Source organism: Sus scrofa, chromosome 11, assembly GCF_054392235.1.
Source record: "Sus scrofa isolate SSC_HxYL_T2T_F1_AM1 chromosome 11, Sscrofa_HxYL_maternal_Yorkshire_Landrace_v2.0, whole genome shotgun sequence".
Classification (NCBI taxonomy): domain Eukaryota; kingdom Metazoa; phylum Chordata; class Mammalia; order Artiodactyla; family Suidae; genus Sus; species Sus scrofa.
In genome coordinates this window covers 18,565,423-18,580,041 of record NC_139393.1, presented here as the reverse complement: position 1 = coordinate 18,580,041, position 14,619 = coordinate 18,565,423, and the positions used below count along the sequence as shown (strand labels likewise).

Below are 14,619 nucleotides of genomic sequence, written 5' to 3'. Positions count from 1 at the left end.
ATGCCTTGGCTCTTTAACTTTGGGGAAAAAAGTAATTATTTGCAAAGCTCTTCAAAAAATCCCCAATTGAAGAGCATACAGTATAAACTATGCTCTACACCCATCTAATTTTGCAAATAATAAAATCATGAAACAGGCTCAGGTTTTCTGACTCATTCAAAGTCAAAGAGCTTGTATGTAGCTTTCCTTGATGTCTTCACAGAGGAATGTAAGCACAGGTTTGATTTCATGTGACATCCAGAGATGCCTCCTAGTAGAATATTCAAATTAAAGATATTCAGTGCTCTGAAATAAAACAGCAGTCACTTGAATTCAAATTTTTCCATGTACACTTCCCAAAAAGTATACATATTAATAAGAACAAATAAAACCACATATAGCCCACACTTCCAGTGTTACCAGGAGTCTGAGGACACTACAAATTTCAAATTACCTATAAGAAGAGAAAAAATTAATTTCAGCTTTTGTCTGGACCTCCTGCCCTAAGCCTATATGAGACTTCAGAGAGAGGAGACAGGAGTGAAGAGCTTAAAGGTAAGATGTCCTAGTAAAACGAGGACCACATGTAAAGTAAAACAAACCCACGTTAGTGGAATAGAGACCATGTGGCTAAAAGAACCTACGATATTTACCAACTGCCCTTAGAAAAATCTGCTGACACCTTTACTAGAGGATGAGCTTCACCGAACTCAGAGATAACTGAGGAAATAGTTCACTGTAGATCAAAGACTAACGCAAATGTGAAGATGAAAGTAGAGGAAAAAATTATAAATGTTACAATGTTTCATGAAAATAGGAATATTACAACTTTAAAAACAGGCGGACAGAAGCTATGCCTGAGAGCTGCACCCAGCTACCATCACACCCCTTCACCAAGCAAGGCCTCTTTGCTAGAGGTGTCTGCAGATGCTGTGTGTGTGAACAGAGCTTGTCTACCGTCCAGTCTGGCAGTTAACAGGTAACAAGATTTAAATAGGAAACAGGGTCTCATAACACCCAAAATGTGCAGGCTTCAGTTGAAAATTACTCGTCATACCAAGAACCAGGAACATCTCAACTGAAAAGGGAAAAGATAGTCAACAGAAGCCAACACTGAGATGACAGAGATACAGGAATTATCTGACAAGGATTTAAAGTAAATGTCATAAAAATACTTCAGCAAGCAATTATGAACGCATCTGAAAATAAAGCAAATGAAGTCTCAGCAAAGAAATAGGAGACATAAAGAAGAACCAAATGAAATTTAAAACGAAAAAATTCATTAACCAAAATTTAAAACTCACTGGAAGGAGTTCTCTCACAGTAGAAGGGAGAGAGGAAAAAAAATAACTCAAAGATATATTAATACAAAATCATCCAATTGGGGAAGTGGGGAGAGACTGCAAAGAATGAACAGAGCTTTAGGGACTTGTAGGATGATAACCTTGGTGTCAGCAGAGTCCCAGAAAGAGAGATGACCTGAAAAAATATTTGAAAAAATAATGACTGAAAATTTCCCAAACTGGGCAGAAGATTCAAAAATGGGAGAACAAGGTGACAGAAAATAGAATGAGCTCATCACTTATTGTATGGATAAAGATAGGAATCAAGAAATGCCAGTCAGGGAGTTCACATTGTGGCTCAGCAGTAACGAATCCAACTAGCATCTGTGAGGATGCAGGTTTGATCCCTGGGCCTTGCTCAGTGGGTTAAGGATCTGGTGTTGCCGTGAGCTGTGGTATAGGCTGCAGAAGCAGCTTGAATCTGGCACTGCTGTGACTATGGCTGGCAGCTTTAGATTCAACCCCTAGCCTGGGAACTTCCATATGCCACACCTGTAGCCCTTAAAAAAAAAAAAAAAAAAAAAAAAAGAGAGAGAGAGAGAGAGAGAGAAGCACAAGGGCTTGTGACTAGCATCTGAAGTGTGACTGTGGGTGGGGGGAGCGGGGCATCACGTGGAATCTGACACTATCTATAGTGACAGATAGTACTGGAATTGAATTAAATTGTGGGACACCCAGCTGTGTCGTAGATGCTTTTTGTTGTCGGGACCCCCTCCAACACACTTGGTGATCAGAAGTATGAGAAGTGGTGTTTTGTGTGAGTAATAAAAGAAACACATAGGAGAGAAATACAGTAGGGAAGAAAAAACTGAGTATTCACTAAACAAATCTATCCTTTTCCTGTAAATTGTGAGCCTGAGTGTAAAAGCTTTTCAGTGATTCCTTCTAGCGAAAGACTGAACCTAAAGCTGGTGTTGGGGACCTCTGACATACATATCAAAGAGTGTCACTAAAAATCAAGTCTCAGCAAATAACCAAACTGCTACAACTAATTAATTTCATTTATACCAGCAGCAAAATAAGGTAGATATGTATCAAATGTGTCTGGGCACATCAAGTCACAGATGGACAACTTCAACAAGGACAAGAAAACCAAATGCTATGGCCATCACTGTGATTTCACCTTAAATTTTAAGAAGCACAACAACTAGACATCAAAGGAAGACAGACTGACCTAAACCAGTCCAGATTCCTTCTCTAGTCCTCAGGGTCAATCAATATTCAGTTCTTCCTTCAATGTCACAAACGCAGAGTAAAGTCCATAAACCACCTAATTCCATACCCCAACACAGCTTCTCCAGCAGTCTCACTGGTGACTTGTCTCATGAGTGAAGTCATTCTGCTATTTTACACCTCTCTGTGCTGTTGTTCTTGTCTTGTCTTGTGTCGGCCCTTACATCCAAGTTAGAAAGCTGGGCATTATCCCTGACTCTTCTCTTACCACCCATGTCAAAACCAGCAAATCTATCACCTAAACATTCCTCTAGTTATCCCTTGTCCTCTTTATCCTAATGTCTAAGTTCCAGTATTGGCCCTAATTTTCTCCCATCCACACCACAAAATCACGAACAATCTGCCTTCGCAACTCCAACTTCCCCTAAAATCTACACTCCACTCAGTGGATACGAACTACCGACCCATAATATAAATCACACTATTATTCTTGGCTTCCTATCATCTACACAAAGATGATAGATAGAACCTAAGGTGGTATGCAAGACTGAATGATCTAGAACCTGCTAAATCTCTGCCTTACTGTTTTCCCCCCACTCTTTGCTTCATAATTTATGCTTCCATCTCTCTACTTTAAAAAAATTTCTTGGCTGGTTCCCTTCTCCCTCTTTGCCACTGCTCAAATGCAGAGAATTCTTCAGAATTCAATTTTTAGCCCTTTTTCTAAATGCTACTCAATGTCCATATTTTCATGAATCCCTTAAGTGCTGATAAATCTCTAAGCACTGCTTTTTCCTTCCTGGAAGCGTTACTGTGGAAGAACAACAGGTAAGTCAGAATCAATAAACTCATCATCTTCCTCAACCAGTCTCATCCTTTGGCTTGACTCTTAATGGTTCATGGTATTATTATCCATTCAGACAGCCAAATTAGAAATCAAAGTAATTTTTACTTTTCCTTCTGATACCTTCCTCTTGAAGTACTAGTCAAATTATCTCTCCTAACCATTACCGCTTGAGGTTTATACCTTCACCAACTTCCTTAAACCTTCCAAAACTGGCCAGCCTACACCCAAACTTTCCCCATTCCAGACCCTCCTTACAACTCTCCCAAGTTACTGTGAACATGAGCGCATCACTTCTCTAAAAAACTTCAATGACTCTGCACATATTATGAAATAAAGCCCAAACTCCTTAACACAAGATTGAAAACTCTGAAACTTAACTCCTAGGCAAATACGTTTATTAATTATTTGTTCTTCACACCTGCCGTATATTCTCTTGAGCCTTTAGTATCTTTCTCCATGTACCTGAAGTGAACTTTTCAACATGATCAAATCCTTCTCATCCTAGTTGTATGACTTTAGACAAATTATGTAACTATCTGCCTCCTTTACTGTATTCGTAAGATGGAGGTAATTATAATAACCAACTGCATACGATTTTTGAAAGAAACAAATGAGTTAACATATGAAAAGTGCTTAAAACAGTTACCTGGCACACTTTAAACCTTTAATAAATGCTAACTATTTACACAGTCATCTTTATAAACAGACAGGGTTATACAAACACAAACATTCAACATTCAACAAATCAGAAAGATCTTGGTTGGAACATCAGAAGTCAAATAAATGCTACAATCAGTTCTAAATTCACTGCAATTGATCCACTGTTTTACTCCATGGAAGAATAACATTTAGCCCTGATACATCCAGGATAATTTTCAGACTGCCGGATACAAAAATTTGCCAGAATTTATAGAGTAAATGCTTAATTAAATCTCATGTAATGAACAAATCATCTAAAGACGGCTTTGCATTTAAACTATACTTGGTGTCCCTCAATACTATACCTCAAAAGGTTGTAGTCGGCGGTCGGTGTGGTTTCATGGAAAGAAAGCAAGATCTGTCATCGTAAGATCTCAGTTTTCAGTACCAACTTTGACCCTAACAAGCTCTTCAACTTTGGATAAGTCACTTATTCTTTCCCTGAGGCTCAATTTCTTATCTTATTCTTTTCTTTTTTTTTTTTCAGGGCTGCACTTTTGACATATGGAAGTTCCCAGGCTACGGGTGGAATTGGAGCTGCAGGTACTAGCCTGCTCTATAGCCACAGCAATGCCAGATCCCTAACCCACTGAGTGAAGCCAGGGATCGAACCTACATTCTCATGGATACTAGTTGGGTTCTTAACCTGCTGAGCCACAATAGGAACCCCGTCTTATTCTTTAAAATGGGGACAATAATATCTAGCCTATCCAATATAAAAACTGAATGAAATTAAGAGAATTATGAAGGTGGTTTTTATACAGTTTTTATCACTTTATAAATACTGATACTTCAAAACACTAATAATAATGATACAAATAACTAACTACATCTGTGATAATTTCTCTAAAGTTATTATTTTTGCTATATAAATCACTTGAGATATATATAAACTTAATTTAGCTTCAATCCTGTTTCTGAAAACTACTTATACATTGTGGAAGCTGGACAAGTTAATAAGATACATGGTGACATTTAATAAAAGCATTAAGAATAAATACCCCTTTCAGTCCCATCCAGAGTAAAATCTCAAATCTAAGCTTCTGCTTTACTTACATTTATGTCCGTATGGTATATGAGGACACATAATGCTGGTAAAATCTGAGGAAAGAAGATAGACAAGTAACAACTAGAGTTGATGAAGATGTCTTTGTAAAACTGAATAACAGTGGTTTTTGTTTTTTTTTTTAAGCAATAAATATTATTTGCAGGGCAAGAAAAACAACATTAAATTTGTGTGAATCTCTATTGGGAAAATAAAAATCTGCTAAATTCAATCTGAAAAACCAAAACCAAATTTCAGATGTCTAATTAAAATCTGGCAGAGATTAATGTCTCTTAGAGGAAAAATAATTGTTTTCAATAATCTTCTATATGAAATACGCCAACTGGAAAGAATGAAAATGTAACTATACGCACAGCTATTTTTAAAAAGCTATTCTTTTTTTTTTTTTTAATTCTTTCTAATTTTATTTATTTATTTATTTATTTTTATTTTTGTCTTTTTTGTTGTTGTTGTTGTTGTTGCTATTTCTTGGGCCGCTCCCGCGGCATATGGAGGTTCCTAGGCTAGGGATTGAATCGGAGCTGTAGCCACCGGCCTACGCCAGAGCCACAGCAACTCGGGATCCAAGCCGCGTCTGCAACCTACACCACAACTCACGGCAACGCCAGATTGTTAACCCACTGAGCAAGGGCAGGGATCGAACCCGCAACCTCATGGTTCCTAGTCGGATTCGTTAACCACTGCGCCACGACGGGAACTCCTAAAAAGCTATTCTTAAAACTGCTGTCAATGTCTCACTTACCTGCATAAAGTAAAAATAAGATCTTTTTTTTTTTTTGTCTTTTTGCCATTTTTTTTGGGCCACTCCCGTGGCATATGGAGGTTCCCAGGCTAGGGGTTGAATCGGAGCTATAGCCACCGGCCTACACCAGAGCCACAGCAATGCGAGATCCAAGCCATGTCTGCGACCTACACCACAGCTCACGGCGGCAACGCCGGATCCTCCTTAACCCACTGAGCAAGACCAGGGATCGAACCTGCAACCTCATGGTTCCTAGTCGGATTCATTAACCACTGAGCCACAACGGGAACTCCTAAAAATAAGATCTTAAGACGCTACGTGAGTCAAATTAAAGTTTCAGACCTCAGATTTAGTCAAGAAAATTATGACCAGTATAAAGTTTGCTGAATTCAGGCATTACAGATCTTTCTTTAAATCTGGGGGGTGGGGGGTGGGGTGGAACTGGAAGGAATTACTAAGTACCCTTCCCTTAAAGGCAAAAGGTGGCCCAAGAAGGCAAAAGATGTCAAAACGATAAAGATGAAAGATTCAGAAGTTCCCATTGTGGTGCAGTGGAAATGAATCCGACTAGGAAGCATGAGCTTGTATGTTCAATCTCTGGCCTTGCTCAGTGGGTTAAGGATCCGGCATCGCCGTGAGCTGTGGTGTAGGTCACAGACTCGGCTCACATCTGGCGTTGCTGTGGCTGTGGTGCAGGTCAGCAGTAACGGCTCTGATTGGACCCCTAGCCTGGGAACCCTCCATATGTCACGGGTATGGCCCTAAAAGGACAAAAGACCAAAAAAAAAAAAAAAAAGATTAAAGATTCATAATCAACATTCTCTACAGTCAAGCGATTAAAGGCTATACAGGATTTTTTGAAACTTAACATACTTAGATCCATTTACAAATCAGGTGTAAATAGAAAAGATTTTATTTTGTTTTAATCCGTATATTTAACACAAAGCAGGTCACACATCACGAGCACTAATTTTGTCAGGAATCAAGGGAAATTTCAATTGGACTTCAGGCAAACTCACTCATGAACATTTAAGTTCATCATTTTATCTGTAGCAATCCCTTGTTTTTTTTAGTGTTAAAAATCAACAGTGTGGCGTTCCTGTTGTGGTGCAGTGGTAACAAATCTGACTGGTATCCATGAGGATGTGGGTTTGATCCCTGGCCTCGCTCAGTGGCTCAAGGATCTATGAGCCGTGGTGTAGGTTGCAGATGTGGCTGTGGCCAGCACCTACAGCTGATTCGACCCCTAGCCTGGGAACTTCCATATGCTGCACCTGCAGCCCTAAAAAAGAAAAGAAAAAGAAAAAAAAAAAGCCAACAACAACAAAACAATGCAATGTAGCAATAAAATGTTGACATTTTATTTTCTTTGGCATTTTTCTGCTTGAATTTTTTTATGTTTTCCTGAATTAGGGTGGACTGACATTTATTCGGGTGCCACAAGTCTCAACTTGTATTTCACAGGAGGCAAAAGTTAAGTGTGACACGTTACTTTAAAAAATCTCATACCTGCAATGGAATCAGTGTTTGCATTATTTCATTTCCTGTGCATGAAAATCTAAAGCATAAACATAGGGAAAATATACCATCTGGCCTTTGCAATTCTTCATTTACCTCCTGAACTGTCTCCATAGGCGGTGGGGGGTCCTTATTCCTGCAGAGATTGACAATGACCCATGTGACGTTCCGAAGGAAGGTGATGGGAATGGAGGGATTGATGAAGGACAGAAGAGGTTTGACAACTCCCAGTGATATGACATAATCTCTACATTGAGGACCATCACCTACAGAAATGAAAATTGTATTTAAAAAAAAAATTACATTCAGGATGAGAAAGTCTGAAATGTATGCAATGGCTCATGTCGGGACACTGATGTTCTATGTTTCCTCACCATTAGTCAAGGGCATCAAGCACTGCTGTTCCGCCAGATTTTGATTTGGGGAACACAAATTTAACCTACCAATCCTGATAGCAAATTTCATATCCATTTCAAAGAGGTACCATCTGAAGTTAGTATTAATGAGGCAAGAAGATAGTCAACCCACGTTAAAATTAGAGGAAACATAGTGTGTAATGGCTATGCCAATGTAGGAAAAAAGTTAATTAAGATACTTAAGTGGAGTCTTTTCAAACCTAAATGCAACTTACCTATAATATTTCCCAAAGCCCATACTGCTTGTTCACAAACATTCTGATGCGGTGAATGAAGAAGTCTTAGAAAAAGAGGTACGGCATCTACAATAAAAAAAAAAACCTCTTATTTATACGGCAAAATGTTGAAGAGTTTATAGATTTCAGCAGAGTTTGGCACACCACAGCTGCCCAATTATAATTCACTGAATGAATAAACATGGCAAATACCTTTATCCTAAATAAATTCTATATTTCCCCTAATAATATTCAAGTAATAGACCTATTGAGAGGGTCTAAAAGTTACTATGATAGTATTAATTAAAAGAAAACAGCAGCATGAAATTTTTCTTATAACATATTAAAAAAAAGTTTCTATCCTGAACATGTAATCTTAGAATATAATACTTCTAGTCAGTGTGATCCCTATTGCTGATAGGGGACTAACTATAAAGAACTGAGTATTCCCACATCAAGCCTACTTTATGTATCAAGACAACTTATCATTATAATACTTAGTCTTTACATAACTTACATGTTAATTCAAATTCCAAAACATTGGTATCGTACTCACTTCAGATATGAAATTAAGAAAAAGTTAGATCACTTTTTCTTAAATTTTCTTAAATTTGAGTCAACTGTATACTACCTGTAGGACTTTTAGCTGTTTATCTCTATACTACCTGTATTATTTAATGTTTAAATTAAAATACTCATTTTAATAGCTTTACTGAGATATAATTTACATGCAATACAATGTCTGTTTTAAGTGTATAATTTAATGATTTTTAGTATTTATACAGGGTTGTGTAGTCATCACCACAATCTAATTTTACAACATTTCCATCACACCACCCCTGCCCCAAGAAATCCCATACCCACAATAGTCCTAAGACTCTCTCCCCCAGTTCTAGGCAACCACTTACTCTTTCTGCCTCTATAGATTTTTCTATTCTGGACATTTCATATTAATGAAATTTTATAAGACGTAGTTTGGATTCTTTCGCTTGGAATAATGATTTTGCAGTTCATCTACATTATGGCGCATATCACATTTTGTTCTTTTTTATTGCTGAGTAGTATTCTATGGTATATCACATTTTGTTTACTACTCATCAGCTAATGGACACTGGGGTTATTTCCATTTGGGGGCTATGATGAGTAATGCTGCTGAAAACATTTCTGTACAAGTCTTTATATGGACCTGCTTTCAGATTTCTTAGTTTCACATAGTAGGGGAACTGCTGGGGTCATGTGGTAACTCTATGATTAACCATTTGATAAACTGTTTTCTAAAAAGGCTGAACTATTTTACATTCCCACCAGCAATGTATGAAGGTTTGAATCGACTAATATTTGTATTTTAACTAATTTTAGTCATCACTTCTGTAACAGAATACCAGTATCAATTACCACACAAGGAAAATAACCAAAAAATTAAAAATGAAAACAAAATATTGTTATTTAATGGTACCTACTAGTCTCTATTGAAAGCCTTAGTCTAAAATCTGTTCCCTTTCTTTTACAACTAACATCTACCTAGAAACCTTTTCTTTGACATTACTGAAATATCTGAAACAAAAGTGAAAGAAAGAGATTCTTACTACCTGATTCAATGAAACTTACTGCTATTTCATAAGTGGTAAGCTACTCAGCACTTAGGAACAGAATCTATCTTTCTTTTCTTTCTTTCTTTGTTTCTTTCTCTCTCTCTCTCTTCTCTCTCTCTCGCTTTTTGGGGCTGCACCTGCGGCATGTGGAAGTTCCCAGGCTAGGGGTTGAATCGGAACTACAGCTGCTGGCCTACACCACAGCCACAGCAATACAATATCTGGGCCCACACCACAGTTTGCAACAATGCGGGATCCTTAACACTAAGCAGGGCCAGGAATTAAGCCTGAATCCTCATGGGTGCTAGTTAGGTTTGTTTTACCTGAACCACAATGGGAACTCCAAAACAGAAAATTTAAAACCTATCATTAGGAGGTGGTTTATAAAATATAAAACCTTTATTCACTTTTTAGTAACCACAATTCAAATTATTAAATGATAGATTACTGATGGCTATAGGAAAGATATCAACTATCATAACTTAAAATATTCATGAGTTTAAAAATGTTATAAGGCAAAACTGTGTTTACAATAAAACCCCACTTCTATCCTTCTGCTCAAAAAAAAAAAAAAAAAAAAAAAAAAAAAAAAGTCCAGGGAGTTCCTGCTATAGCTCATCAGCTTAAGGATCCAGTGTTCTCTGTAGTGACATGGGTTTGATCTCTGGCCCAGTGCAATGGGTTAAGGACCTGGCATTGCCACAGCTGTGGTAGGTTGCAGCTGAGACTCAGATTTGATCCCTGACCGAGGAAATTCCATATGCTGTGAGTATAACCAAAAAAAAAAAGTCCAGCAAGTAAGGAAGTTAATTTACTTACTAGACTGTACAACAGCTTGCGTCTGTGCAGAAGTTCCTGATGCTATATTAGTTAATGCCCAAGCAGCTTCAAACTGTAATGAAGGACTGTAAAAAAACAATAAAAACAATCTTTAGACATATAATTACCATTTATATTTATGACCTGCAGATTATAAGGTTATCCTTTACTTTGTCCTTGAATTTCACCCTGTTGTATCCAACTGCGTGTTGGATTTCTCCAGCTGAATGTCTCACTGGCTCTCAAAGTCAGTCAATATAAACTTACTTCTGTATGTCCACTGGTAACTGCAACATTTAGCCATTCATTATTTTTCTCGACTCCTTCCTCTCCCACAGACATCTAATCAATAGGTCATATCAATTTTACCTCTTAACTATTTCTTCTATTTCTAGCACCATGCCTCATATTACTATGCTAGCTGAAGCCCTCATCATCTTATCTGAATCACTGCCACAACTTCTGGCAGGTCTTAAAGCTCTGACTCCACTACACCATCTGCTTTATATGTTGGAGATATTATAAGGCTACATAATTTTGCTAAAGGGATGAGATCATTATAAACTGGAATTGTGAAGGAAGCTCTCACACAAAAAAAAGAATACCGAAGAAGCTTTTCAAAGAGGGATAAATAAAGAAAGGCGCCGACAGCTGGAAATACAAATAAGTATCATGGGTGGGATGATCATGATGTATACAGATGACTGGGAAGAGATCAAGAGAGCTGAAGCCAAGAAGGTATACAAAAATATAACATGCGACGAAACTGAAAGGGTAGGTTATCTTAAGTGCATGTGTGGTGGGACTAGTAGGCCCCACATCTCAGGCTTCAGAACTTGGAGTTTATTCTATAGACATACTAAGTATAGAGTGCTACTGAAAAGTCAAGTAAAGAAAACAATGTTGGGAGTTCCCATTGTGGCTCAGCACATTAAGAATCTGGCACAGTGTCCATGAGGATGCTGGTTCAATCCCTGGCCTTGCTCAGTGGGTTAAGGATCCAGCATTGCACAAACTGCGGCATGAGTCACAGATATGGCTGGGATCTGGTATTGCCATGGCTGTGGTGTAGGCCTGAAGCTGCAGCTCCAATTCGACCCCTGGCCCAGGAACTTCCATATGCCACAGGTGTGGCTGTAAAAAGGAGAAAGAGAGAGGGAGGAAGGGAGGAAGGGAGGGAGGAAGGATGGAAGGAAATAATGTTGAAGTCCATGCAGAATGGATAAAAAATGGTTAAAGGCTGATGTAGGAAAAATCTGTTAAGAAGGAATTATTTACATTAAGTTAGGATAGATACTAAACATATATTCTTTTAAATAGAATAACAAGGTAGGAGCTGGTGGTAGTGAGCAAAAACCAAGGACAGTCAAGGTTAAGGACTCAGAAGAAACCCTATAAATACTGAAGAAAGAGAATGAGGTGGTGTTTTTCCCTTTCTATTCTGGAAAATTATAAGCTGCCCTCTTATTTTTAATTTATCACAAATGAAAACCGTGAAGTTAGACAACTAATCATGGTTGGAGTTCTGTTAAAGACTTCACAGAGTATCAGTGGATCCGCTGGAATATTCCCGGGGTAAGAAAGAGCCACTCAGTTCTGGAAACCATTCATGTTGACTCAAGTCATGAGGTTAATCTATATATAGACTCATAAGCAAAGAGTGACTCAAACACTATTTGGGTTGTTTTAAAATATTACTTAAAAAAACCCAACTAACAAAGACTATAAATCTTTGAGACAAGTTACAATAGACAATAAACAGAAGCTAAAATTTTCCTAGAAGATATACAAACATGTATGTTATACATTAAAAAGAGAAGCAGTTTATGTCTGCTGAGTATGATCACAGAATAAGAAAATTACACGAAAATGCATGACAAATGAAAAATGTAATAAAACCAAATAGAACCCACTGGTTAAATAATCATAAATTTTCTCTTAGCTGAAATAAGTGAACAGAGAGTCAAATTCATACTTACTTATCATCCCTTTCTAGACATTTAACTAGAATTGGTAAAATCCCAGATTTTATTAGGTCATCAATTGGTGGATTTCTGTCACTGGATAACAGCTTTCTAGAAAAAGAAATATAAGAAATTAACTGCTATCATTTTCAAACTATGAACAGAAATAACAACATACTATTTCCAGACTATCAGCTAAGACACCCTAGGTGTCACATCATTCTCTCTCTGGATAAATTAGTACTTACCTTGCAGCCTGGACAGCACTCAACTGGACAACTGGGTTATCACTTGTGGCATTCTGCAACATCAAATGTAAATTTTAGAAATTAAAAATAAAAATCAATGTCAAAATACTTCAAAATGAAAATATTATATTCATAACATACCTGCAATATAGCTTCTAGTGTGACATTTTGCTTAAAAAGAAAAAAAGATAGTTCAGCAAGTAGTTTAATAGCAAAATTTATTAATTAAATAATCTATTGACTAAAGTTAAGAGTTAATGTACCTTAATTATCATTGTAAAATTGACCTTAGATTGAGAACAAAGTTCTCTGGCTATTACAAAAAATTATCTTTAAAACACCTTATAAGAACAAAATAACATACTGCTTTAAAATCAGCATCAACATCTGAATCTTCTAAACTTTCTTCTTGGGGAACATTTCTTTTTTTCAGTAAGTGTTCATCTCTTTTGTTCTGAAAGGTAACCAATAAATAGTTTAGAAGTCACGAGGGCTGCTGTTAATGAAAAATCCATTAAAATTATCTCAACTATCAGGCAATTGTGAAACTGTTTTCTAAATCAGGGTAATATGAATTATACGTATATACTGCAAACCAATGACAGGCTACATTTTGGATTTGGTAACAAAATTGACTGGCTTAAAGATCAGCTTTCATATACACACATACAAAATTTATCAAGTACCAATTGTTTTGACCAATACTGTGCCTCCTAACCTGTAGTGAGGATTTAAATTTTAAAATTAAAATTATTATTATTATTAAGTCTAGCAAGTATATTTCAACTATTTGGCTAGCTTTCATCAACTTATTGCTAATGGTTGCCTGAAGCAATTTATTAAGAAGTCAGCTTAATGAGAAAGAGTTCACTGCTCAAACGTTTATTAAATCTGTATGTTTGTTGGGAGTGTGGGGAATGGAAACTTATTAGCATAAATGCCACCTACTTGCTATCACCCCAGATTTTAACTTTTGCCACATGGCTTTTATAAGAAGAAGTCTATACTAGCAAAAATATTTCTGTATTATATGAGATTTCAACTGCTTATAATGGCAACTTGTGCCATTTCACACAATATGCAACTTTGGATAAATTACAGTTTCCTCTAAATTTTTAGTTTGTCTACAGAATTAAGTCAAATAAATTAAACGAAAGATTAAATGATTTCTAAGATCCTTTTCAACTTAAAATTTCAAAGGATTTACTTTCTAGTTTTCAACACAATATTTACAGAAGTATTTGATTATAAGTTATTGATGAGGTATTAATACTGATGTTAAAATTCAAAAAAAAGGAAAATTAATACTAGAACTATATAGCTGAAGCTTACTCACTTATCTGCATGCATCTACTTTTATCCTATGTATAAGCAAGTATGTTTACACAAACTGATGCTTATGTATATGCTAATGCTTAGGAGATTACTAACTTCAAATTACATCTCAGCATACTTCTTTAGTAGTAACTATTCAATTCTTTACTATTTTAAAATTAATGCATGTCACAAACATGAAAATCCATGCATTGACATTTTATAGTCTCAGGTGGCTGCCCCATGAAATACTTCTTAATTTATAGAGGAAAATCCTGGCAGACAGCATCTTAACCAAATGGCAAAGGTTATCATCAAGAGTAAGGGAAAAATCAGCATGATGTGCCTTCTGGTATGATGTATCGAGGATTCGAGTTCAATTCCTGGCCTTGCTCAGTGGGCTAAGGATCCAGTGTTGTCTTAAGCTGTGGTGTAGGTCACAGATGCGGCTCAGATCTGGTGTTGCTGTGGCTGTGGCACAGACCACAGTTACAGCTCCAATTTGACCCCTAGCTTGGGAACTTTCATATGCTGCAGGTGCTGCCCTAAAAGGAGAAAAAAAAAAAACTGGTGTGGGGAGTTCCTGCCATGGCACATTGGGTTAAGAATCCAACTGTAGTGGCTTCGGTCACTGCAGATACGTGGTTTTATCCCTGGCCCGGCACAGTGGGTTAAAGGATCTGG

General features: G+C 37.0%; 1 protein-coding gene across 6 annotated transcripts in view; it reads right to left on the bottom strand.

Moving 5' to 3' along the window:
- Positions 1-14,619, bottom strand: part of KPNA3 (karyopherin subunit alpha 3) — an 85,325-nt gene that overhangs the window by 14,003 nt on the left and 56,703 nt on the right. For 3 of the 6 annotated variants that reach the window (NM_001190230.1, XM_021065149.2, XM_084981135.1), the window contains 8 exon segments: positions 5,098-5,142; positions 7,464-7,633; positions 7,999-8,085; positions 10,410-10,495; positions 12,389-12,484; positions 12,622-12,674; positions 12,763-12,792; positions 12,986-13,075. In NM_001190230.1, coding sequence (NP_001177159.1) covers positions 5,098-5,142; positions 7,464-7,633; positions 7,999-8,085; positions 10,410-10,495; positions 12,389-12,484; positions 12,622-12,674; positions 12,763-12,792; positions 12,986-13,075 — 657 coding nt within the window. 6 annotated transcript variants of the gene reach the window in all.